The 27,056-nt window shown below is 48.1% G+C and overlaps 1 protein-coding gene and 1 long non-coding RNA gene across 6 annotated transcripts in view; both read right to left on the bottom strand.

Annotated features, from left to right (window-relative positions):
• The window catches only part of ALDH1A3 (aldehyde dehydrogenase 1 family member A3), a 35,456-nt gene extending 24,329 nt beyond the window's left edge, over positions 1-11,127 (bottom strand). Inside the window, exons 1-3 of the mRNA XM_005011090.6 lie at positions 10,954-11,127; positions 7,392-7,496; positions 1,869-2,009 (exon numbers count right to left, since the gene is read on the bottom strand). Of these exons, the coding sequence (XP_005011147.2) occupies positions 1,869-2,009; positions 7,392-7,496; positions 10,954-11,055 (348 nt within the window). The 5' untranslated portion in view covers positions 11,056-11,127. The remainder of the gene's footprint in view (positions 1-1,868; positions 2,010-7,391; positions 7,497-10,953) is intronic.
• A 93-nt stretch (positions 11,128-11,220) lies between these two features.
• Positions 11,221-27,056, bottom strand: part of LOC119718094 (uncharacterized) — a 31,019-nt gene continuing 15,183 nt past the window's right edge. The window contains exons 4-6 of one of the 5 annotated variants that reach the window (XR_011811977.1): positions 22,557-23,378; positions 15,680-16,029; positions 11,221-14,161 (exon numbers count right to left, since the gene is read on the bottom strand). This is a non-coding gene — a long non-coding RNA (uncharacterized lncRNA). Of the gene's footprint in view, positions 16,030-22,556; positions 23,379-27,056 lie in introns of all 5 variants that reach the window. The other 4 variants (XR_011811978.1, XR_011811979.1, XR_011811980.1 and 1 more) reach the window with 4 other exon arrangements.

Below are 27,056 nucleotides of genomic sequence, written 5' to 3'. Positions count from 1 at the left end.
AAGGAAGCACTATCCCTTGGTAGATTGAAACATCTTTGTTTATAAATGAAGTCATCCCCTGTCATCTTCCACAGGCATTAGGGCCCAAACAGCACTCAAACAGACGTTCCCCTTGGAATGGCTAGGATTGTTATCCACTGCGAACGTCTGCTAAAAGGACTGATTTTTATAAGTCATTGCTTAGCATGCAGCCAAGGCAGCTAGGGCTGGTTTTCTGCAGTGAGAATAACAATGCCAAACAAGCCCTCCCAGATCAGAAGGACAGCAGAAAGCTTGAAATAAGTGTCCTGGTTTATGGAAAAAGGAGGCTTCTTTGAAGTCGCATCAAAAAACGAGCAGAAAATGAACAGGGTGTATTCATGCACACATATACAGACACGCATTTCCTTTTATTTGCTGGCCAGAACTGCCTTCAGACCTGGAGCTTTTGCTTCTGTCCTGCTGAAACTGGAGACTGCCATGTGGTTCAGAGACAATGTGCTGGGGGAAAGAGGCTCAGCTCACGCAAGTACAGACTTGGGACAACAGCTCAGGAACTTTTGCATAGCACAGCACTGAATATGACGAGTGCCATAGTCCCCAAGACGAGCACAACAAAAGTACTGCATTGAACAGGTGAAGTATGGACAGGCATCAGCTCAAAGCTGAGAGATAAAAAGATCTGTGGGCACTATTTGAAAAATATACACGTCCCACACAGCCTAAAGGCCTCTGCCAACCACAGCATATTTTAATTCAGGTCCTACTCTCCTTATTCTGCACGAGAAGGATTCCTGGAGGACAGGATAAGGAACCATTAGCAATAGTTCTTCAGTGCAGAAGTCCAAGTTAACGCAGCTTCACAGCTATAAAGAGATTTTCCTGAGCCAGGACGTTCAGTGGGGAAAGCACCAGTTCCCACTTACACACATTTCAATCTTTGGATGACATCCAACAAGGGAAAGATTCTCTTCCCAGCCCCCCATTTTAGTGGAAGCAATTTGAAAAGAAATTTGAAAAGAAGTCAAACTGGCCTTGCATTTTTATAATAAAGAAGGACCAAGGCAGGTTTGTTTGTTTTTTTAATACGTAAATATTTCCTAACCTGGTAGACACATGAACACTGATGACTGTTCAACCAAGAATTAATATGTTTATTGCTTTAAAAATGTAAGTACTGACATCTGCAATCACTTCGGGAACTAGCCAAGGTTTTGGAGAACTCAAATACGGAGAGCTAACAGCCTTCTTCTAAGACCCCCAAAATCCTCCTGCAGAAAGAGGAGGATAAGCCATGACTCCTGCCTGGATTCATATAGGGAGAATGAAAAAGAAATCAGGGAGTGCATCCAGTTCCAGAAAACGCATATAGAGTCAGAGCTCTAATCAGACCAGGGAGAGAAAACTTGGGCCTGTGCCACTGTTCTTTCTGAGTGGGAAACAGTGTCACTGATCTTTACCCTAGACTCAAAGGACAGGACCAAATCCCCTACTCCTCTATGGAAGAGGAGAAAGAGGAGCTAGGTCAGGTCTGAAACTATGGTTCCCTTTCAGAGGCACTGAAATCTAAAATACAGGACTGGAATAATAAAGCCCAGGGTAACACAAGGACAGATTAGTCCAGGAAGGATTTATGGATGTGACTGCAGGTATTGAAAAAGCTGCCTGGCCTTCCCAGGTGTACCAGACAGACTGGAACAGGCAGCCTAAGACAGCAATGAGCACAGAAAAATGAGAAACTAGGAGGCGGGACCTCCCTGCGGGCTTCCTTCTTTCTGGGGGTCCTTAGGAGTAGTGTGACATGAGATATGGATGCAGCAAAACCAGAGGGATGGAGCTGAGTTGCAGCCACTGCTGGTTTGTTATTGCTCACCAGTCACAGTACTTACTGCCAGGATGACTCTGTCTCGCTCCAGAAGATCAGCCAGTTTGTGTAGGAGCCGTCCTCTGCTCAAGGCATCCATCTGTCTCCACTGAGACCCCCTCTGGAACGCTGCCTTCGCTGCTTCCACTGCGTTATCCACATCAGGCTGCAGCAGCCACGCACAAGAAAAAGTGAGGTTACAAGTAAGGAGCTGAACAACAGTACTGAGACCCCAGCAGGCCTCTTCCTACAGGATGGGGTGGTGGCAAAACCCAAATCATCTGACAAGACCATCTTCATTTCACTCCTGGATTTGGACCCAAGCCTGCAAGCCATTCTGGGTTTGCACTAACTTGATAAACAACACTGAGGTCAAAGGATCAAAAGGGTTTTTCAGGGGTAATTTTATGCAACTGGCTTGTTTATAAAATAATCCAGAATCGTGTTCCTGCTGACACAGGATGTAAATGACACCAGGGGAGAAAAGAAAAATGAGATCCCAATTCTGTTCCCATTGGGGCTTCCCTAAGCATGACAGGCTGCTGGCCTCCACAAATCAGCCTACTCTAAACAAATGCAGGAAGGAAAGTCCCACCCCAAGAGACCATAGTTTTATCCAGGGGAGCAACCAGAGCTCAGATCCCATTATTCAGTCCCACTTGAGCCCATGCCAGCAACAGTTAACGCACCAAAAAAGCTCCCTTCGATCCTAGGTTGCACTTCAAGAACATTTCCACCAGATGGGAAAGGGTTTGTGTTGTTCCGTGCTTCGACAAAGCCTTTTCACCTACACAGACTTCGTGTCACTCGCTCAAATGCTTTACTCATGCTGGCCCAAATCTAACTGTTTACATAAGTTGCTACTCAGGAGGGCAGCAAATTCCCTCTCTTCCCACATCACCACCGCCCCCAGAGAAGCTTCGTGCATTTGCTCTGGCTACAGCGTGCCCCAGACTCCTCCCTTCTCCCCTCCACTAGCATACGTTGATTAAAGAGAATGGAGCCAAGGGCAACCTCCTGACTCAATGAAGTCAACGGGAACGCTGCCATGAACATCCACGGGGCCAAGACTGTACCCCGAGCATACATAAAAGCATACTTCACCCTGTCTTTGGTCAGATTCCTGCTCTACGTAATGTCTGGCACGCCCAAGCCTCCCTTCAGCTGGTGGAGAAGTCCTTACACCCCACCACAATGTGGCTAAAGGGAGGTGGGAAAGGAGGGAGGGCTTCAGGCCTTCGTTGTTCTTCCAAGGAGAGCAGCTGGTGAAGGGCTAAGTCTTACAAGTCTTATCTAGAGACTGGATCCAGTTACAGGGTAATGCTTTGCTCTGATCCAACAAGCATTGGCCATCCTGCCCTCATAAGGCTGTTGTGTTCAACCAGAAGTGTTATGGAGAGAAACCTCTTCCAAGACAGGTTCAGAGAGAAAACAGCAAGTGAGCACCCTCTGAAACATCACCTTACACTGAATTTGTCTCTCTTTACATGATTGCACAGCTTTAAAGCAGCCTGACATATATTGCCAGGAGAACTCCACCCTTTCAAAAGGCCACTGATGGGGAAACCATTACAAGAAATTTGTGTTGTTACGGGGTTAAGAGTGGCTCTGGCCAAGCAAGCAGCCCCTGCACACAGGGGCTATGGAGATGCTGCCCCATGCTTCTTTCCCCTAAAGCACTGGTTTGGTTTTTGGTAATGTTGTACTGAAAAAAAAAATAATGAATAAAGGCTATGGCTTTTGTTCTTTTACTACAGAGATTACTACTGGACACAGCTCTAATTTCAGATGCATGGCAAAAGGTGCCTTTTACAGATAGAAGTGTCTTAGCGTTACTGTCCAGAAGCTCTGGGGTGAACATTAATCAAAGCTGTATTCATTCTTGTCCCTTTTCTTGAGCATGCATGACAGGTCGCAGGCTGCTGTCGCTGTCACACAAGCAAGAAGTTCTCCCAAAACACCCTCAGGGCAGCACCACCAAGCGAGATCCTGTGAGCCTGCAGTGTCTCTATAGGCCTGAGACCAGCAAAAACAAGGAAATTCTCCAGGAAGGCTGCAGTGCTGTTCTTAATCCATCCTGTTATGACTTGGCATTGGGGGAGTCTGAACGGTGTGCTCACCACGGGCATGTTGCAATCGGCAGGCACAAGGTGTGACAGTGACAGACCTACAGCTGTCAAGGTGCCAAGGGCACCGCGCTGTGTGAAGCCACGAGGAGGTCTGTGCATCCTGGTGCTCAGTTCTGACCTACACGGGTTTATTATTACATAAAAAGCTTCACTAAGAGGATATTCAGATTGCAAAGTCAAGCAATCGGCGTTGAGAAATGCCTGCGAACCTTCACACCCACCCTGGGTGTTTGCACTATGATACAAGCCCCAGTTACACAACCGCATGCCATTTTCCCCTGAACAAACTCAGGATTTCTTTGTTCTAAGCTAACATCCTCCACCTTCCTCCTCTAGCTCAAGTCCTGCTCATCACTGCTCCACTTCTACCCTCTCCCTTCTTTCCTGCCTCAGCACAAGGGAAACCATCATCCCAGTGGCTCAGAAAGAAGGGAAAATAGGGAAAACACCTGCAGAAAAAGCCTTGCTCTGCTTCAGGCTCAGTGTAGACAACGTGCTTCAGTACAGACACCTGCCAGGGGTAGAGCACACCCCGTGGAGACTGTCTTACCTGCACTGAATTACTAACTTTTGGAAAATCCCACTGTGCACATCCTTGGAAAGGCACTTTTCTGACACAGGGCACGACCATGCCACAGTTCCTCAATTAGAAGATGCCCAGAGCTGAGCTGCTCCCCTGCAAGCCCTCTGCAAACAGCCAACGCTCTGCAGCTGGCTGAAACTTGGATTCAGAAGTAATGCAGACTGCAACTTCACAGCCCTTGGTGTCCAAAAGCATTGTGTAGGGTGCTGTGAGCCTCCTGTAGGGAACAATATTCCTGCAGGCTCTTACCTCAGCCTGCCCTGAGATCTGCAGGAGGCAGGATGCCTGCAAACAAAGCCCTCTTAGAACCCTCCAAAGATCCACATGGGAGAGCAAATGGCTCAGAAGTGATCATAACAGATGCCCTGCACCATCCAGCCTGCTCTGTCACAGCCAGGGACTCACACCAGCCAGCCAAGCTGGGCACTCCTTTAGGGAGGGAGCTCCTTTCCCCCTGCTCCTGCTGGATGTTAGCAGGCTGCCAGAAGGAGAGCCATCTCTGAGCATCACCAACAGCACAAGAGGAATGGCAGTAGCTCAAATACTTTTTCTTTGACATAGCAAGGGAGGGCAGAAGTTCTGGGGCTGCACCATTCCTTGGGGCAGAAATCTAATAAAGCTATCCCTTTGTGACTGTACCTGGAAACCATCAGGACACTGAGCCCTTGCTTGGGAGGCAGAAAGCCTCCCAGCACCCAGCAGAAGCTTTTGCCATTTTATTTTTAGTGCTTATTTTCCACCCGAGACTTCCCTTCATCCCCCAACCATCCCACCAAGAGCAATTCCGTCTTAAGTTTTGTAACTGAAGAACAAACAAAACCTTTGCTCCTAGTCGTATAAACCGTTGGCCAAGTTTCAGCACCAGACTCAATTGTCATCATTGAAGCGTTGGCTGCCAAATTCCCACCCCTCACATGCAGCCTAAGCAAAACAAACCCTGCACGGCCAGGGAGGGGCAGGTTTCTGTGCAGGGTTGGGGAAGTGGAGCCCTGCTCCCTGCCTGCACTGAGGGCAGGGCCAAACCTGGCACAGCTGGGGCCAGAGGCAGAACCAGGGCTTGCCATGGGACTGCCCAGCACAGCAGCTCACATGGACAAGCCACTGAGAGGCACCAACCATGACCCATTATTCCCTGCACTAACAGGGAACTTCATCCCCAATGCACTACAGTCACAGATTTAGGATGGGGATGATCAACCAGGGCAAATGAAGTCTCAGAGACTCTGCCCAGAGGGTGGTGGGACATGGCCATGTGTCACCAGGAGCCCAACAGCCAGTCTGGGCACTCCTCACCCCAGCTCTGCCTCCTACCTCACCTGCATCCAGGTCTAACCTCCCCCAGTCCCTCACACAAGCCTACTTGGAGGAAAATTAGTCAATTTGTGTGAGCCAAAGAGGCTTTCAGCACCTAAACTGCATTTAGCCCATAATTATTCTGTGCACCATGGGCAGAGGGCCCCACTAACCAGTCTCAAGGCAAGGTTTTTCAGCAGCTCCCCTACAAACATAATAAGCTATCCTTGAATTCACTGACCTCTTATTTCTGCATAAGTTTTCTTTCACCAAGTCTCTAAGAACAGGCTTGAAACTCTCATGTAATGCTCTGTAACTGCTTGAGGAGGCACTCAGTTCAGGGAACAATAGTGGTGTCATGATTTCTAGCTAGTAAAAATGCAGCTGCATCAGAGTTAACTTCAGCTCCACTGTTTATATACCACTGCAGTTAACATTTAACTGAGTAAAACACAACTATTATGTGTTGTTTTCTCCTGTTAAGTTCCATCCCCATGTATAGTCGCCCCATGGCTGCACAGATCCACCGTGGCAACAGGGCTCTGAGGCTGCATTAGTGCCATCGAAACAGCCACCTCGTGCACCACCTGCAGGGAGGCTGCAGACTTGCATTCCCAATTAAGTTTGCTCCCATCTCCAGAAAGGCCAGGCTCTGTTGACCCAAAAGCCACACAGCACAGGCAGCGCACGCTGCCTGCCACTTACTGCCCACAGCAGGGATGAGCCACAGGCATGGTAGAGCAGGGAAGCTGTGAATCACCCTCCCGTGACAGACTGTCAGGAGCAAGCTCTTGGGCCAGCTCTCCCCCACTGAGCAGGGCACGGCACGTGTGTGATGAGCTGTCCTGGACAGTGTCATATTTGGCTGTTCCTTACCTCAGACTGTTACCAAATCCAAGCAGTTATGCCCCAGGAAACTGTGCAATGCCCTGAGACCAGGGACTTCTGAAGAACTTCAGAAACACTGGTTTGGTTTCAAATGGCAGATGCCATGTTTGTACAAGAGGGCAGAACTCACAATACCAGTTGGAAAAGCAAGCACTGCTCACTTTCTGTGGGAGATTTCCCTGTGCTGATGCATGCCTGACGTCAAGTTCTCCCAAACAGCTAATCTGTGGTTTCTTTTTAAAAAAGGTGAGCTCCAGTTCAGTGCCTCCAACAGGCTGCCATGCAGCTTGCATATAAACCACTCCCAAGATGATGCTGAAGCTCTGTCAGGGACGTGCATACACTGTCATTGCTATTTCCTCAACATAGCTGCTTCTTCCCAGATCTATAAAGCCAGAATGATGCTGAGTCTCATTCCTCTGACCATGTCAGCAGACAGTTCCTATCAGGGAAAGTGACTCAGCTGAGCTGCAGAGGACTGATCCCACCCAGCCCATGTAATCCTCAGGCAGCACATCCAGCATCCCAGGCCTCCAGCTTGCAGCCTGGCTGGCCACATGTCAGTGTTAAGAGCCAGCTTTTCCTCTAGGTTCTTTTCTAAGACAGCAAGTCCCCTGGAAACTGTCTTTTGCACTGCTTTTCCAATAACACCTACCTTGTCTCCTTCCTCAATGTCACAGATTTTCTCCAACGTTGAAGGGTTATAGGTGGGGAACTTCTTTCCGCTTGTAGACTCGTGCCATTCGTTGTTAATAAATATCTGAAGAGAGAGCAAGGGGAGCGGGACAGGTGGGAAAATGAAAACACTGATGTAGACAATAGGAAAAAGAAAGAAATCCCACAAGTGTTCCTCAAAGGTCCTGAGGCTCTTCGGTTTCCATTGATGGCATGTTCAGTCTCTCCCAGTGAGACTGTTTGTGACACAGACAGCATTTATCCAAACTAGAACCTGAGCCAGGGAACAGACGAGAAAGCCTTCATGCACCCAGTTAGCTTTGAGCAAAAGGAGGACAGAGGATGGGGCCCACACAGTGCAATGCCATAATTTGGCAATGAGAAACAGACAGTTTGAAATCCATTTCCATGGGAACAGTGAGTAGACACCAAGAGAAACCCATATGGTTCAGGCAAAAGGAACCCCTCGTCGCATGCTACAAACAAAACGCCGGCGTTCAATGTTACTTGGTTATTAGTGCCCTGCCCTGGGCTACTTCCAGGACTCTGCCCTCACAGAGGGCACAGGGTAGGAACAGGCTCGGTTCTACCCCGCTACGCCTCGTCACAGGATGCACCAAGCCTCCCACGTCACTTGGAGTCGTCTGTGACAAGATTTAAGTGTTTCAAAATATTGCATTTCCAGAGCAAGAACAAACAGTCCCAGTGTTGCGTAACCCAAAATGCATTAAATACTGGAGTGTTGTTACACGCTGTAAACAGAGCACGGATACCTATATACAATTAATTGATTCCGCATGCATCTCATCCACGCTGATCTAACTTGGCAGTGTTATGTTTTATAAATAAAGATACTTTTCAAGTAAGATTAGATGAAGTAATCTTTATTAGTAGCCTGTTAGTGGCTATAAGCTAGTACTTTTACTTGGAAGCCTTCCACATTTGCAATCTTGTTTATGAGTCCCTACACACGACCAGGAGATTAATGTTGCGTCCCTTACATTCAGAATTCCCACTGCTTTGGGTCATTTTTTTCCCCCCTTGGGCAGCTTTTTTTTCCCCTGAAAGGAGTTTCTCCCAAACCATTTCTGCAGAAAGCATCCAAGACATAACTGGCACAGATGCTGTGCTTCTGGGCCCACCTGTTTCATACAGGCCTCGGAGAAGAAAATTCCACCAAAAAGAGGCTGCCAAGTGAAGACAATGTCAGAAGTATTAATTAACCTTAAACTAGTGCTCCCAAACTACCTCTAGTATTCAAGTGCTGCATTTTATTTTTAAAAATTAAATGTTTTGCACTTCAGTTTTCACTGTTGCACTAGCAAAGTCACATTTTAAATAAGAGATGGCAAGAGCTGTAAAGTTAGTCTGATACGTACTCGGACTGAGGACAGGGGCAGATGCTGTTATTCCTCTGCATTAAGCGTTAATTCTATGTGGAAGAGTTAAAGATCAGAAAGCAACATTCCTACAAGCTATAGGACACAAGTGCATTGGGATCAGACCCTTTAAAACACAACATATATGCTGGCACTGTTCTGGGAATCATGCCACAAGCCTGAGGTTTTGGTGCCAGGAGCTAAAAATCAAACAGAAAAGCGTATCGGCTGTTCACGCTTCCCACCCCAACCCCGGGACATGAGATTATGGACAAATCACTTCCATCACACGCCCAGGACAAGCACTAAGCTGTTCTGCGAGTGGGATCTTTGTTGGTAATCTTCCTTCCCTCTCCCCCAGCCCAGTAACTGGTGGAACCGAAAATAAAATCTTTGCTAAGCAAGGAAGCGTGCCGTCAGCTGTAAACATCTGGTGAGACTCAAAGGAGCTTGTCGAAAACCCCTCGCAGTTTTATGAAAACTGACTGCTGCTCGTTACTTTCTCATATGCACCGGGAGCATCAGATCAGATGTCAAATTCACACTTTTAATTAATGTTGGTTTCCACTATTAAGTGACTACCTTGATGCCTTCGGTGCACAGAGCCTCCTGCAAAAACTTTGGAGAATTAAGAAAACGCGTGTTTTAAAGCGCACACGGCTGCAGGATTGGATCCCAAAGGAGTATTTAAAAGCCTTCACTACAATAAAAATAACACAAAACAGAACATTTGTATGTTTAAGAAGAACCCTAATGGCCGTGTCCATTTCTGACACGGGAAAGAGCTGTTTGTGCAGCATTACGCCACTCGACAATCAGCAGCCGCAGATCCAATTTGCCGCTAAATGACAAGTTTATCTTAAAAAAAAAAAAGTAGGTAAATTCAGGATGTTAAAAATAACAATTAGTGGTAATCACTTGGACTAGATTAATCTGTTCCAGTATTTTGAATGGCTAATTCAAATCAACACCTTGCTGGATAAGCTATCGCTGTTTACTCCCTCCCGCTGCAAGAGAATAAACATAGTTCTGCTTTATTTTTTTCAATTATTTAGCACAGAAATGTAACTAATTAATACACTCCTTCAGCCCTTTTAGTCTCTGATGGTTCACACGGAGGCAGGCAGGGCTGCCGGCAGTGTCACAAGCTGGGATGTTTGCTCCACCGCGCCAGACCATGGCCGGGCTGTGGCAGAGCAACAGCGGCGTGAGGCAGCGGGGATCTGTGGTGTGGAGCTGAGCCTCACTGCAAAACCAACACCACCTCTGAGGGACGGAGTGCCCAAACTGAGGAGCCCTCGGTTAAGCGTGAGGGGTGGCGGATAACAGCAGCAGGAGGCTCAGAGGCATGGATTGGTGTGGGTTCACCATCCCGGTGCTTTTATCCCGCTTGGAGGCCATGGAGGAGCTCTGTTGGGACAGCGGGCAGGCAGCAAGATGTGTGTGGACAAAACTCACCCTACAGAGCTGCCGGGTGGCCCCAATTCCACGTTAGAGCCCTCTCAGAAGCCTCCGTCAGGCACCAGCCCTCCTGTGCCTCACACGGGGTCGATCCCACCTCAGGGCAGCCTTGCAGGAGCCCCGTGCAAGCAGCCCCCTGACACATAACCCCATCCCAGCCCTGCCTGACCTCACCCCAGCCAAATCAGGTTTTCTGAGTAGCAATATAAGTAAATTTAAGTAAAGGCAGCAGTATAAGTAAAGGCATTACGGGCTGGTTCTGTGAGCACTGCACGGGGGAAAATGGCCGTCACGGCGAGATGCCACAGCCAGGCACGGGGCCTGTCACCGCTCGGTGCCAGCCACACAGCGAGGGGCAGAGATGCTCATGGGCACCCAGAGCAGCATTTTGCATATTGTTAAAAAAAATCAGTTGGATTTTTTCAGGCTTTATGGATCACAGCAACTGCAGCTCACCTGGGAGCAGCCATCCACTTGCTCTAGCCACTCAACCACCCGTCCATCCCCGTTAACCCACTACCTAGCACAGCACAGGAGACCACACAAATAAGTAAAACTCCTTCTGAAGGGATAATTATATTTTTTAAAAGAAAAAAGCACCTCACCGACAGCAGCTCGCCAACACCCCAACTCCACCAAACCCCACACAACACCCCAACAACAACCCCCCGCCACCTCAAAACCTCCCCCTCCCGAGCTCACCTTGGTGTACTTCACCTCCAGGCTCCGCAGGGGCCGCGGCAGCGGCGGCGGCGCCCTCCTGTCGGGCTGCCCGTTCTCCACAGCGCCGTTGAGCGCGGCCATGGCCGCCCCGTCGAGCCCCCGCCGCCCTTCTGCCGCTGACAGCCCGCGGAGCCGCCTTAAGAGCGGCGCGCGCCGGGCGCGGGGTGCCGCCGCCCGCTCCCATTGGCCGCCGCCCGCCCCTAAGCCCCGCCCCCCTCCCCCGGAGGCCCCGCCCCCCCCGTGCCGGCCCTCAGGTAACGGGCGGCGCCGCCCCGCCGAGGCGCCCCGACCTGAGGAGGGGTCGGGGGGCGGCAGCGAGGGGGGCTCGCAGCGCGGTGTGAGGGGTGGGAGAGCCGAAAACTGAGGGGATTCAGCCCGGAGGGGCCCTGAGGGTGAAGCTGAGGGTGGTGGGGAGCGCCCTGCTCCATCTCGGGGCTGGTGGGTGCCCACAGCCCTCGTGGCGGTGGGGTCGGTGAGGAAGATGCTCTGTCAGGAAGCCCCGGAGGACATGGAAGTTGTCTGAAGTGACAGGGCTCGGCTCCGCGCCCGAGCAAGCTCTCTGCGTATTGCCTAACTCCGTTCTGAATAAAATATGTGTAAGGCTCCGCCGGCTGGGGGCCAGGAGGCGAGGAGCACCCTGAACACCCCCACACACATGGAAGATAATGCGACATATTTTCCATATAACACGTGGCGAGGTGCCAGCAGTTATCTTACAAAATGTTTCGCAGGATCTGTAATCCCCCAGCAATAGTCAGCACTTTGCTGTTAAAATGCTCCAAAATACTCAGCGCTTCCAGCGGCAGATCGCCCGTGATATCACCGTGGCGTGAGGGCCGGTGCTGATTCAGAAGGGAAAGTACCACCGGGGAATCAAACCCATCAAACCCCGCTTCCTGCAGCTCGTGGGGTGTTCTCGGAGGTCCCCGCTCCAGGTGGAAACCTCTCAGACGATGAGGAGACATTTCTGCTCAGAAAGAGCCGTCAGGCATTGGGATGGGTCACCCAGGGAGGTGGTGGAGTCACCATCCCTGGGGGTGTTCAAGGAGAGGTTGGACGTGGTGCTTGGGGACACGGTTTAGTGGTGACATTGGTGGTAGGGGGTTGGACCAGGTGATCATGAAGCTCTTTTCCAACCTTAATAATTCTGTGATTCTATAAGAACTGTCAGTAAGCCAGGGGACCTTTTTTCCTTAATACCTTTACCACACAAATCACCATCACACAAATCAATGTTGAACCGTTAATTAGAGGAGGACCCGTCCTGCCTCGCAGTAGTAAAGTCAATTTTTCTCTTCAGATGAGGAAGTGCTTCAGTTATAAATAAATTTGTGGAAATATCCTTGTATTCAATGGTGAAATCAAGAGATAATTCTTAGAAAATAAGAGGTTGCATTACAACAGAAACGTTTCTTTCTAAGCTGTCCATTTTTTAATTCTCCAATTGCTGTTTTCCACAAAGCTACAGAAGCATCAAAGCTAGAAGAATCCCTTAACTAAATCCCCATATAATCCTGGTCCCAATAAAGTGGAATTTGGATCCAAGTGATCTTTGGGTGTCACCAACAAGACTACAAGGTGAATGATGGGATCGAGCAAGTTAAAGTCAGAGATGGAAAACATTTCCGTCTATTCTCTCTGGAAAAGATGTGGCCACTGATCCATTTTAGGGCTAGTTGCATGGTCTGGCAACAGAACTTTTTAGTTTCTCTGACAATTTGCCAGTTGTAGTTTTACACTAATGTATCACGACAATAATTTGATAATTTGAGTATCAGAGAGAGGGGAGGAAACTGTAACAGTGGTGGCGCAATACCGATAGAATGAATTTGTCCATTTCCCTCTGTCTGTATTTTGCCCACAGAAACACTCGGCAGACATGGAAAGTACTTTTGTAATTAGAGAACAAAATCTCTGGACGAGGAGAAAGATGAATAAGAAGTTCCAGGACAAGCAGTGTCTAGAGAGTCATTCCAGTGGTTTGTTTCATATGGAATGACCTTGTCTCAGTCGCTCATGAGGAAGATTTTTTACAGGGCAGGCCTGGAAACATTATTTTAAGGCATTATTGCTTCTTTGAGTTAATGTAGATGTGAGAGGTACCTAAGGTAAAAATTCTGCGTGGATCGTTTGAAGATATATGACTGCTTTAAAAGGCTGTACAAAGCGAAGGAATTGTGAGTCACTGACATAAGGATGAGCTGAAATAATAAACTCTGACCAGCACACGTAGCAGTACACAACATTTCCCTTTCTAACATCACAAGAAGGGTAACAACACGCTCCACCGTTGGAGAGTTGTGCAGACACTGGGTGGTCCCTCGCTGGGACACCATCCTAGATCAACTCCACGGCCTCAGGAGATGTGTCCTCTGTTGCCAGAGCTCATATCATCCCTACAGTAGAGAAGACACTCAAGCTCAGTGGGAGATGCCCTAAAAGCAACAGCAGGGCGCGGATCAGAACGAGTGAGAGGCGTTTTGTATTCGTTCCCATGCTCCACGAGGGCCACACCGCTATTCTGATGGAAGCACTGAAAAAGTGGGTTTTACCTAACTTTGTAACAGTTCATAAATGTGTCAGAAACAGACACAAAGAGGAAAAGAGCCTGTTAATGAAAGGTCACATTACAATTGAGTCACCCTGTTACATTCTACTGTTGCAGCAGTGTTTGCAGAGATGTCTGCAATATGTATCCTTAACCTGATGCACTGACTGTGATAACTGTGAATTCCTGCTTGGCTGTGCTTTTCCGCGGAGCTGTATCTCACAGAAAGTTTCTAGACTGTGAGTACACCAGCTCTTGTCTGCCAGCCAGCACAAAGATTGCCTTTGCTGGTTCGGGTCAGGCATGTACGCTCCTAAATCTGCCACCGTCAGTTGGACCTGAGCATGCTGTTCTCTTCCAGTCTGTCGGTCTGTGCCAAGAGCAGTCCCAGGACGTGTTCATGCTATGATCAAGTGGTTTCCCTATCTGCTGTAGATGCCACGTCTCCGCAGAAATTAATTTCTTCGAGTTCCCAACCTTATCTAAACTTGATGAAGGGAATACTGTAGGTGGTAACTCCAAACACTCCCTGCTCCTGTATGCGTGTCCTGTATCCTGGCTCCATGTCAGGGTGCAGTGTACCCAGGGGATTGTTGAAGATGTCTCCAGAGTACCTGAGAGCATTTTGGTTCTGGAGAGCTGTGGATGGAGACAGATTTGACATTCACCCACAGGACCATGGTTTATATCTAGCCTGGTCAGCAGGGATGTAGCCCTTGAGACCCCAAGCGGGTTGGGTGATACTCAAACATTTTGCATTTAGACCTCTGCCTATGCCACAAGCCAAGCAAAAGTCCCGTAGCTGTGTAGAGTAGTGAGCACAGCACAGAGCCAAAACCTTTTCCTCTTGTTTTACACACACCCTGAAGCACATGCACACACAAACAGGAATAGGGCCGGGAAACTGTGTGCTCTAAAAGGCTACTGAGGCTGGGCACTCCAGCACTCGGCCAGGAATGACCAGAATTTGCCTGTTGTTTGTATCCTGATGGGTTATAATTGAGTGATCAATGTCCTTTTCCTACAGGTTTCCCCCTCACTCTGCATGTTTCATTCTCTTCTTGCTTAATGTGCAGCAAGGAGGGTTTTTGCTGCCTGTTATTCAGACTGTGCGTTGGGCGCAAAATTATTCATTTCCATAAGTTTTTTCCCTAACGCTCATCATAGCGGTGCCTGAATGTTTCACAAGCAGCATTTCCTTTCCCAGAAACTCTGAGAGGATGCTGACCCCAGAGAAAACAAGGTGGGAGGTGATGAATTAAAAAGGGTCTTCATTTGGGATTCCCGGTGTAAGTCACCTACAGCCTGCGTGCTTTAGCTGCCAGCATTCAGAGCTCAGCTCCCATCAGCTCAGCTGCAGCTGTAATTGCACAAGGAGCCCGATCTGAAGATCTCCCACCCCAACACCAAGATAAGGGAGAACCCACAGCACGCAGGGCATTGCTCACCGGTGACTTTTCTCTGAGGACTTTCTCATTTTGTCAGCACCGGACTTTACAGACATACGATTTCTGTAACTTTGTTTTCTGGGTATAGTTTCCTACTGTTGAAGTTCATTTTTCTAGGGAAACTTGAAGTTAAAAAATTTCATCCTTCTTGATCAAATTCACCCATGAAATAGGTTAGCAGCAGGAGGGAGAAACTGTGCCTTAGATACCCATCTGAAGAAGTTATCTATTAACAAATGTACCTAATTGCTTATTTAGGTGCCCAAACAATTACTTAGCTATCTAATGCCAATTTCTGCTGCTTAAAATTTGGCTTCTGTGTTTTTTTTTGCTATGAGTTCATCGAAGCCAAACCTACAATATAAAACAAGAAGTGGTAATAACTGAACTGTGGTGCTCAGCTGTGAAATGCACTGCCAATGGCACAGTACTAATTTAAAAGGCTGCCATTTTATACCAGACCAAATTTTGTTTGGTTTATCAAAATATTCACGTGCTTTTTCAAAAGGACTGGAGTCTAGAGGTATGCCTTGTTTTAAAAATTATCAGGCTGTTGTGCAAACCCTGTGGAAATTGTGTGTCTTACATTTGCTTTCTGTTTTTTTAGTCAACCCAACCTTAGTTGGACTGTGCCAAATTATACCAGTGGCGAAGGGCTGTATGCATGGGATATATTTTGGAGTCAGAGCAGCCTTACCCAGGAACTCACCATTCTCCAGTATTTCTATCACCCTTCTGTTTTAACAGATCTTATCTGAAGAAGAGTTTCTTTTTCCACTTCTCTCCATATCCACAAAATCTGCCAGGAAAGGTGAAGAGAAACAATGCGAGATACTGTAAGATGCTGTTTGTGTAAGCAAGGCAGCCTATTTGTAACCCTAAATATGTCCTCGTGATGCAAAACAAGGCTTTGGCGGCTCAAGACGAAAGGCAGCCTTTTATACTTTGCACTGTAATTACTTCATGAAGCAAAATCCTCAATCAAATTAATTTTCTTCATGCGTATCAGAGGTATTAAACTGTGACCGTGCACATGGATTGGCCTTCTCTTTCGTTTTCCTGTCTCCAAAAATAAATTGGAAAGGTTAGTGGCAAGGAAATAACAAACAGCTGAACATTTTGAAGCCTTCTCTTAAAACAACTTCTATTTCCTCTTGCCTTCACTTCTCCCTGCCAGGCCTAACACTGGAAAATGAGGAGAGTGAGAGCAGGAACAGGAGCAAGTGCACGATAACCCACTAAGATAGCGTCTGCGCTGCGAAGAAGTTCAAGGACCCGGTTCCTTACAAAGCATTCAGTGTGTCTGGCACCGCCGAGCTGATGGGAACCACTCCCTGCATTGATCTAGCGATGCAGACCTGAGCATTATTTGCCTACAAACAGCTATTGTTAGCAGGATTGGCAAAGGAAAAAAACAAATATGTTTGTTTTCTCCCCGGATCGTGTTGCTTCCTACTTTCTCTTGATAAGAGGCATTTGGGGGGAGTGCCCAGGCTTTGTAAGCCGTGCTTGCCTGGTCAGGAATTGAGGGGCCTGAACCGTGTTTTCTTCTCCTCGGCCTTCCTCCCTGCCTCTTCGCTCTCACTCATCATCACATCTGTTCTGGGCCCGATGCCCAACAGCCCTGCGTTAACGCCTCAGTACACACAGGCTCGCGCAGCTGAACAGCCTGCGATGCAACATGCCCCGTGCTGCAGCGCCGTCCCCACCGACCCAGCTCCCGCGCACCATTTCTGTTTACAGGAAGAATCATTCGGCTTCGTAACGCTACTCGAGAGCTGTGCCCAGCTGGCTCGGCCACTTCAGGGCTTCCCAGAGAAATAGTTTTGCAGGGCACAGTCACGGATCTAGAAAATACAGCCCAGAGCAGGTAAACACGTACCCTTAAAGAAGATACCATCTCAGGCCTTGATCCTGCACGGGCTTAATGTTAAGCACATGAGCAGTCCCAGATGACTCCAGCAGAGCTCCTCGCATGCTTACAGTGCAGAGCGTTTGCCAGATCAGAGCCTTTATGTCTAATTGCAAAATAAAAGGCACGTCTCCCAGTCCTATCAGCTGTAATGAATTGTTATTAACAGCACATTTTAAAATAGCCGTGGGGCAGATCCCAGGCAGACCCGCTGGGGATAAAGCGATGTGTGCAGGCTTGTTGCAACAGGACCTGGAATTACTTTTTCTTGGACAACGTGTGGTGCCAGTCCTATGAAATGCCAACGCTACGGTGGGTTGATGGGCTTTGACCTGTGCGAGGCTTGCTTGTGGTTACTCTTCACTCAGCGCCTCTCTTTTCCACTTTTTGGACTGAATCCTGCTGTTTGTGTTGGGAAACTGCTCCCTTCCTCACCTCGGGGTCCCTTTCTTTAACAATTTCAGGTTTCCACAGCATCCTTGGCGAGTGAGGGCAAACCAACTGGCGGCAGGGCATTTGTCTGCTGGGCTCTTTCACACCAGGTCCTCATCCACCACCTGGGCTTGGGGGTCCCATCCTTGTCCCCCCACCGAGGGGGTAAAAAGGAGCACAAAAAACCACAACATGTCCCATCCCGGTACCCTACATCCCCCTTTCCACTAACAGCAACGCGCGGGCCAGAAGAATCAAGGAACACATAAAAAAATAAATAAAAATGGAGAGAAAAGGAAGGTGGGGACAAAAAAAAAAAAAAAGGAGAGAACCCCCCCGGGGTTTGCAGGCTGGCTTTGCACTCCTGTTGAAGCAGGGCTCTCCTTAGGGGCAGCGCAGGCAGCTCCTGGCGTTGCGGGGCGCTGCTGCTCGGTGCTCAGCGGGCGCGGATGCTGCGCGGCCGCCCGGGGGCTGCCGTTTGCACCTGGGGCCGCCGCTCGCAGCCGGGTTTTAACACATGCAAACAAGAGCTTTTGTTGGCCGGGGACAAAAGCTGGCCCGGCTCGGGGCTCTCCCCCAAACACACTGGCCGCATTGTTTTCCCCTCCGCTGCTTCTTGTCACCCTCCTCGTCGGAGTTTAATGAGGACAACGGGATTTCGCAGGCTCATTTCGCACTTCAGCAATTTTCCAACACTTCCCTAACGAGGGAGAAGGGGCAGGGGGAGAGCCCCGCGCTGCTGGGGGCTCGCCCGGCTCCGCCGCTTGCAGCCCGGCCCCGGCGCGGCTCCGTTAAAAACCCACAAACGGCGGCGGGGGGGTCCCGAGGGGGTCCCGGTCCTGCCCCGGTCCTGGTCCCGGCTGGAAGGGCTCAGCTACCCGCGGGGAGAGCCCGGAGCCCCCCTCCTGGGGTCGGTAAAACCTCGCGGGGTTGGCACGGTTAAAGAAAGCGAAGGCGAAAAGTGGCCCCGGTGGGGCTTTACCAGCTTCGGGGCAAGAAAAAAAATAAAAGATAAGAATAATAACAATAAAACTAACCCAAAACAAAAACGACAAAAAAAAAAAAAAAAAAAAAAAAAAGCACAAAAAAAAAGAAAAAAGAATGAAAAAGGAAAAAAAAAAAGAAAAAGAAAAAAGGAAAAAAAAGAACCACCCACAAAAAAAAAAAAAAAAAAAAAGAAAAAAAGAGAGAGAGAGAGAGAAATTAATAAATTAATCAATTAAGTAAAACAAAACCCCAAGGCGGTCCCCTCCCGGGGCGCATCCTTCTCCCCTGTCCCGGCGCTTTCCGCGCAGGTTGCGCGCAGCGGCTGCCCCCGGCCCGCGCAAATCCCCGCCTCGGGCTCCTGTTCCCACGACCGAAATCTCCCCTCGGCCGGTTTTTCTTTTTTTTTTTTTTTTTTTCCTTCATTTTTTTTTTCCCTCTTCTTACTTCCCTCTGCCGTGCGTGTGAGAAATGTGGAGAACTCGAGAAGTCGTTTAATGCAAAGGGATTTTAAAACACAAAAGTATGCGGAGAAAGGGGGGAAAAAAAAAAAAAAAGGCACCTCGACCACTTAATTAGATATTTACCGAAGGAGCCATTACAGCCTGCTGGGTAAAACAGAGAATTTATAAGTTCTCTGACCACAAAGAAATCCAGTAATTACTTTTTTCTCCCTTACAATGGGATGGGTTGAGGCCGGAGTGCGATAAACTTAACTCTGTTCCTGGGCTTTTGCAGATTGGCCTTTGGCATTCGTTGGTAAATACCGAGTGAATAGAGACTGTGTGACCACAGTCCCTTGAATTAGGGACAAACATTTCCTCTGTGCATTTTAAATAATGCCACTGCCAAATATTTTGTTACCAGAGATCATTATCCTTTGAATGAAAACTCGAGGAGTAAAGGCATTGGTTTTGTCTTTGCTGGTGTGGAACAGACTATATGATATCTAGAACAGCAACAAGCTCTCACAAATTGCTATATGATTTCTACTGCCAGGTTCTCTGATATTGGATACGACATAAAAATAAAAAAGCCGGGCAGATAGACACAGAAAGTCACAGAAACCACCTGTATATTTTGTTTCAAAGGAAAATCTCAGCTATTGTCTTACTGGCTCTGGTTCTGTTAGGCCTTGGATCTGCTTAATCTTTAAAGCTATTCAAACAAATTGAATGATACAAGGCAAGTCTCCTATAATTAATCTGGATTCTTGAATTTTGATACAAACTTTTATGTAACTGAGAAGTTTCTCCCTTTTCCTTGCAAAGACACTAAACGGACACTAAGTCCTTCTGTCAAGACTGCTACCACGAACAAAGTTGAAAGGAACAAACCTGGAAATTTTCCCTTCGTGGGGAAGAAAGGGAGGAATGTTAGAAAGAGACATAAACATAAAGTCATGGGAGAACCGGTCGCGGTGCCTGGACAAGGACCAAGAAACCTTTAAAGTGACCCGTATGCTACGAGCTGCCTGAATGTGAGCAGAGAAATCACGGTCTGTGGCCGGTAAAATTTTGCGGGGCATTTTGTTGCCCCTTTATCAGAGCCTCACGGGGGTTTGGAGCTGGTACCCCCAAGGCCTCACGTGGATCTCTGGCAATGTTTGCTCTTTCCCTGCTAAGCTCCAGCCAGTCCCCCAAAAAATGGCAAGGATGCTGCTGCACAGGGCAGAAGCAGTGACTTCACCCCTGAGGTGCTGGTGCAGACTGTGAAGCTCTAGCTGTGGTCTGTCCCTTTGTAAATCATGCAGTTTGCTCTCAGGACTTGTCAGAAATATTCCAGAACTGCTATTTCACAGTGCTGCACATCCTGTGATGAGGCACTGCCGAAATCCCCCGACGCGAGTCCCTTGAAGGAGCCAGTGTTTTGTCTGGGTGATCAGGAAACAAGGAGTGATCTTGGGCTGCTTTTTGACACGGGCTCTCCAGCCTGTGACTTTAGTGGAAAAATCAATACACAGAGAAAGGCCTGGAGGCTTGGACCTGCTAAATAACTCACACTGTGCAAGTCCAGTTTCCACTGAGGTCACCGGTAACCTCATCACACAGCCAGCACAGATTCAGCTGGTGAGGGCAACCCTCCAGGTCACCCCACAGCAGATGTACTCAGCCCTGCTTTCAGAGCCACCAGGTTTCCTCCTCCAGCCAGATTTGTCTTTTTATGGTATAAAACACAGGGAAAGAATGAAAATCTTTTGGCTTTTGCAGCTGGTTTGCCTGGCAATGATGGTTTACACGGTGCTGGTCTGCATTCAGGTGGTTCCCATGGAGAGGGACCCTCTGTGCTGGGGCAGTTGCTGGTGGGTCAGGATGCTGCCAGCGAGCAGTTTCACCCTGAACCCTTCATGCTGCAGTTCCAAAATGTGTGCCCAGAACCCCAGGGCTCGGGGTCATCCCACTACCACTCACATCACCAGTTCCTCCAGGAAGGTACTGTAACACCCAAGGGTTTTTTTCCATTCTCTGCAGAGGTGCCACCTCCTCAGGCTTGGCCAAAGACCGTTTGGCCTTAAGCTGTTCATTTTAGCACAGCAAAATAAAGAAAACCCAGACCAGTTCAGTTTCCCCAGTCCCCACGGAAGACACAACCAAAAATTGCCCATGCAATGACCCATCTGAGATGGATTTTGGGTGCAAGCAGCTCCCAGATGCTGCCACCAACACCAATGCCAATGCCACCAGGTCCTGCCACAGCTTCCCAGTGTTCCAGCCCCAAGAGGCCGCTGCAGATAACACTCTCCAGGTGTTCGGCCTGAGAACAAAGGGCCTTTTCAACGGCTGCTGAGGAGGAAGAAGCCTCCTTGCTGGTTGCAAAATGGCTTTCCTGGATGGCAATATTTGGTTACAGTAAGATCTGTTATTTCAGAAGAAGCCCCGCAGAAGGGAGGGTAATTTGACTCAGGCATGTAAAAAAACAGCGTGGGGACTCTCATCTCCCTCCTTCTTCCTCACAGAGTAGTGAAACAGCATTGAGCTGGGATGTTTCACAGTGGAACTGGGAACCAGGGACCAGGATGCGCTTCATCTCATCATGCCCATCTAAAGCAGGGTGAACTTGTCCATCACCCTAAGGGTGCAGGGCTCCCCGCAGAGCCTGAGCAACGAACCGAGCCGAGCTGCATGCTGGCACGAGCACAGCCCAAGGGAGGCTTTCCCTCAGGCTATGGACCTAGTGCTTGTGTTGGAGCATCTTAACCAAACGGTTTCACAGCAAAACCCAGATTGTAGCACTGATCCACAGAGAAAACTGAAGGAGGACTTGGGAAATACAGCAAACTCACCTCGCCAGGGTTATTGCCTCCATGAGATACCCCCAGCACGTTCCTTTTGTCTGCTCGGTTCCCTGCTACATCTTAACCATACCCCATGCTCCTCTCTGCCACAGCAGCAGGATGGTGCTGCTGGTATATGGGAGGTGATATTTCAAATGGTTTTCCTTACTTCCTTCAAGTACAAGAGAGAAGGGCAACCCAGGGAACCTCTTCACTTCAAGCAGGCATTTTCCATTCAAAAGAAAAATGCAGAGATGCTGTATGCACCCCAGGTGCACATGCTTCATGGAAGAGCAAGGACATGTAACTTTTTTTTTTTTTTTTTAACATCTAACAGCAATTCCTACATATATATGTAAATATGTATTTATAAAGGTGAACTTCTCATTTTAAGTAAAAGGAAGAACACTAGCTCAGAAATTGCACTTTTCAATAAAGCAGCATTATTTCCCAATAAAGACAAGGCTATCCTAACTCTTCAAATGCTCCAGCTAACATCTATACAAATAATGGGATTTGGCTGAGTACAGTTAAATATATTTGATTACTCCCCTTTTATCTAGTTCTAGGCTTACTGTACTTTTCCTTGGATGGCAAATAAGAAGCCCTTTTCTTCTAAGTGACAGCAGGGGAAAGAATCAGGTTGCTAATTTACCTGAGACCCAGGAGTATGTAATGATAGATGCGCGCTGGAAACTACAGAGTGGGCTTTCTAATTTTGGGGGGGAGGAGACAGGTAAAGCGTGAGATTCGTTAATCTTTCAAATTGATTGGCCTTTTGCTGACGGACTTTCACGGTAGTAATTAAATGCACAGCAGGAGACAAGTGCTGTGAGGAGCTCAACTGGCGAGAAGCTGGGCCCTAACGAAATGTGTCGCACAGGAAGCAATTAAAATGGAAAATCTCTGTTTTCTACACAAAGAGGGTCACATCGTGCTTGTGGGTACTTACAGTACCTCTCTCAAGGCAAACATTGGGCTTACCTGTACTGTTGCTGGAAGTAAGATCCCTGGGGATAAGTGCTCAGGTGGCCTGGATGACTGGTTGAACAAGCAGATAGCCTCGTGTGGATGCTCAGTGTTGTCCCCATCCTAGAGCTTTCTTAGACGACCTCTGCTGGGGTTGAGGAACCAGAGATTACAACAGGGAACCAGGAGATCACTGGGTCTCTAGGACACTAGCATTCCCAGGGGCATGGCTTGATCACCCCTTTGCACTTTGGTAAACTGAGCCCTCCACCAAAATCTTCTTGGGCATATGTAACAGAAAGAAACAGGAGGGGAAGGAGATTGCAGGCAAGCACTGAAGGGCCACAAGCAATTGCCTGGTTTAAGCTGGCTTCAAAATCTGCATGAGGGAAAGCAGAGGTTAGCACATGTCCACATTTCCATGGTGAACAGCTAGAATGGGCTTGAGGCACAAGCACCTCCAGCTGAAAAGCCATTGTCTAGGCAGGACAAGGGTATAGCAGACCTGAGCCTGAGCCCGAGTCAGGCTTGTGGTGCAGATGTGCTATTAGCCTGGGTTAGGAAGAGCTCACCCATTCCTCTCCCTTTCTTTGCCCTCTTCTGGGACCACCTGTGGGCAGACCAAACTCAGGAGAGGTGTGCTCACTGCAGGCAGAAGAGGAATACCTCAGCAGAACAAAGTCATTCACCCAAGATGAGTGCGAGGGGCAGCTCGGATGCCAAGGACAGACTCACAGTGCAGCTCCCTCTGCTTGCAAGCTGCTGTGCATCAGCTGAGCAGTGACAAACCCTCCGAGCACACATTCAGAAGCTGAGCAACAGGTCACGTACAGGCTCCTGCAATACAGAACAAGTAGCAAGCAACTGAAAGCAATGTGGTTCATGAGGGACACTTGTAGTAACATTTGGGAGAAAGGGTTTGATCCAGTGTAAAATTAAATAATTTTAGAAAAGATCTTACTATTGGCTGATAAAGGATGCTGACTTCTTGTTCCTTAGAAAGGTCAGCACACCAGTGCTCCCCCTGGCACTTTTTAGGTTGGTTCAGAAATAACATTGGCTACACAGAAATACACAAACAGGCCATAATCTCCTGTAGGCATAGTCCTACACATCTGCACTTCCAGCAGACCCCAGTTCCCTAAAACATCTACAGGATCCCCAAAGCAGGCAAGCAGCATTTCTCTTTCTTTGTTGTTTCACAGAAAGAAATCCTATCGTGACTTTCAAGTAGAAAAAAAAAATTAGAGAAATAATAACATGACCCAACTGCGAAAATATTTTTTTTCATGAACTATACCAATGAATTGGAAATGCAAGTAGTAAAATGAATTGCCAAAAGTATCAAATATATGTGTTTTCAATAACTTTTTTTTTTTTTGTTACCTAGTAAAATATTTTCCTGGAGAAGGGTTGTTAAACCCCTCTGTGCAATATAAAGGTGCAGTGATGTATTGTCTCAGAAGTGGTTTAATGGAGTTTTGGGGTCCTATTTTTGTACATATTTTCAACACACGCCGTGCGTGATCAATTTGGATTTATAAAACGCTCTATATTTCTTTCCTAAGCAATGATCCTAAGTTTTAAAGAATGCTGCTTAGTTAGGAGTGCATGTGTGTGTTTGCATTTTGGCAAGGCAGCAAATAATGTACGATATTTATGTCACCCGAGGAAAGCACTTCGTGTCTCTGCCAAGAGCGGCCCTTTGCAAGGTATTTGATCCGCGCTCGGAGCCGCGGTGCCAGGAGGAGGTTAGGTACGCAAAGGGAAGCTTCATCCCATCTTCAGAGTGAGGAAGGGCAGCTTTGAAGGCAGCTTTCAGATCTCGTTTCAGCAGCTTTCAGATCTCTTTTCAGCTCAGCCCCTTTGCCTCAGCGCAATGGCTTCGGGCCTACCTGCGAGCACAACGCAAGCGAGGCCGGCCTGCTGTTGGTTATGGCAGCATCTCCCCCCATCAGCCAACCTGCTCCATCCATCTCACCATGCAAACCCAGCCACCAGCACAGCACCAGGAGCTGGGAAGAACGAGACCAGCTCATCCTTGTCACCCCTGGTCCAGTGCAGGGCAGCACCGGGGCCTGGTAGCACTAAGCACAGCCTTCCCACAAGGAACAAGGAGCCTTGCTCCCTGCCCTCCTCTTCTTCAGTGCTTCCCTCCCCATCTCAATTAGGCAATCTCCCTAATTACCATCAGGATCTCACCTGACAGCAGCTGCAAGGTGCTAATTGCAATGTGCCAGCTACTGTTTGCTAAAAACAGTTCCACCCCCCCAGTGTCGCACGGCCTAGAACTGACTGCACTCACTGGAAAGATGTCTGAGTGTGATTTAGCCTTATTCTGCTCTCTGTTCCCCTGCTCGCTTTATCCACGGGTGTAACTAAGAGCAGCATCTGTCCTTGGCTGCTCGGTACCAGCTGCTGCTCGCTCATTTGGAAAGGCAAAAGCCCTGGGCCTCGCTCACACCTCTGCTAGCCCTGCAGACCCCTCACACTGAAATCTCTGCGCCAAATGCAACGATATAACATTTCATTCAGAGAATTTCTCCGTTTTCTTTTCTCCTCTTTTGCTTTATCTCTTCCTTCTATCTCCAGCCTGTCAGGACTTTCACATACCTGCGGCTGACAGCTAAAAGATCAGGAACTTTGATGTTGTAAGGGATATTTTATCTCGGGTAATTCTCACCAATTCATACGTTATTGTGTAGGATATCCAAGGACTCCGAGTGTGAGCAACGCCTTTGTCTGGTAAGATGAGAGCAATTTGCAAGCTTTTCTGGGAACAAGGTCCAATAAAGGGACTTTAGAGATATAATCTGTCAGCCCCATTGAGAAGCACCCTGACAGCAACCTGATGATTATTGACAGTTTAAGCATCAGCCAGGACAGGACAAGGCTGGGGGTATGCAGTTATTTGTAGCAAGACATTGTTCACAGAGGAAGCAAAAGAAATCCTTTATATCCAAATTCACTGCATTTTTGCTGAGTTTCCCCTCACACGATTGACCCGACCCTGAGCAGCTGCTTTTTGCCAGGAGTCTGACAAAACCCACCCCTCTGCAGCCCAACCTCTGCTCAGAGAGGCGACCTGGTGATGCCCTGTGTTGTATTTTAAATCCTCTCCTTCGACCCATAACTCGCTCCACTCCTTTGCACCACCTTGCTCCTGGTGAGGCCATACCAGCATTGTCCTGCCATCATCCCTCGGAGCGTGGCGTGGAGCATGGCAGGACGCTCGGCTGGCCTGTTGTCTTCATTACCTCCTGGCTCACATCACTGGAACGTCACTGGCTTCACTACACTTGATTATGGAGGAGTTTCCCCATTATTAAATGTACTTCTGGATTAATTTGCATCCCTCATTAGATGAACATTTGAGTAATTTATTTGCAAAGCCATCAGAATCTTTGTTTCTAATGAACGCCCTCGCATCTCTATGAACTTGATGATCCAAGATCATCATCAGTGGCTGCACTTTGTCTCTCACAGCAGATATCTTGGGATAAAACCTTTCTGCAGAGGCAAGGATCAGGTCTGTATCCATCCAGCCCGGTCTATACCCATGCCCTTGTTTTTTTGGTCATCAACTTGATGTTCATATGTGCTCCTAGCAGGTGTTTAAAGTTCCTGAGAAATTGTTCTCTGCTTCCTGATGATCAGGTAAGCGTGTTGGCGTCAATCTTAATGCCAACATACAAGCAAGTCTTTCAGTGCTCCCCATACTCCTTTTCCCTCACCACATTCTCAAATCCTCAGCCATCCTGCACGTTCTCCATCCTCATCAAGCTTCAACAGCAAAGAGGCAGTGAGCAGCCAGACCTCCAGAAGGGAGGAGGCCCTGACCTCCAAGAGATCACTGAATCACAGAATCGTCTAGGATGCTTGGTCCCAGAATTGCACAGGTGCACTCGCCTCTGAGTCCTATAGGAGGGTGGCTCTGTCACTCATGCAAAGAGAAAATCTGCCCAAATACACGTAAGGTAAACAAAAATAAAAGGAGGAATTTTAAAGCCACCGCTGGCATCACGTCTATGTTGGGACATGTACACAGGGTTCATTGCCAGGCAGGCTCCAGCCCTGAACCAAAACATCATTCCCAGTGACACTCTTTCCCACAACAGTCTGCAGTGAATTGTGTGTGGGCTGCTGAAATGACACTAATTTGCACCTCCCTGCTCATTGTGTACGCCAGGCTTCATAACTCTGTTGAGGTAGAAGCCTGGCATTGATAACTGCACTGAGCGTTACTTGGCGATGTCATTTGCACATTTATTCACTGGAGTTTGATTTTCCAGATTCTGCTGCAACTTTGGCACAGGGTGTTAAATGATTTATTGCAGAGAGACCGTGGCGAGGCCAGAAATAAACCCCAGGTATTGCTAGTCCCAAGACGCTATAACAACCAACTAGTGTTAAAAAAAGCCTCCTTGCCATCACCTCGCACCTTTATTTATCAGCAAAAGCATTTTTTGTTTGTTTGTTTGTTTGTTTCTTAGCAAGATGCTGTTTCACCGGAGA

This window comes from Anas platyrhynchos, chromosome 11 (assembly GCF_047663525.1).
Source record: "Anas platyrhynchos isolate ZD024472 breed Pekin duck chromosome 11, IASCAAS_PekinDuck_T2T, whole genome shotgun sequence".
Taxonomy (NCBI): Eukaryota; Metazoa; Chordata; class Aves; order Anseriformes; family Anatidae; genus Anas; species Anas platyrhynchos.
This window is presented reverse-complemented; position numbering and strand designations above follow the sequence as displayed.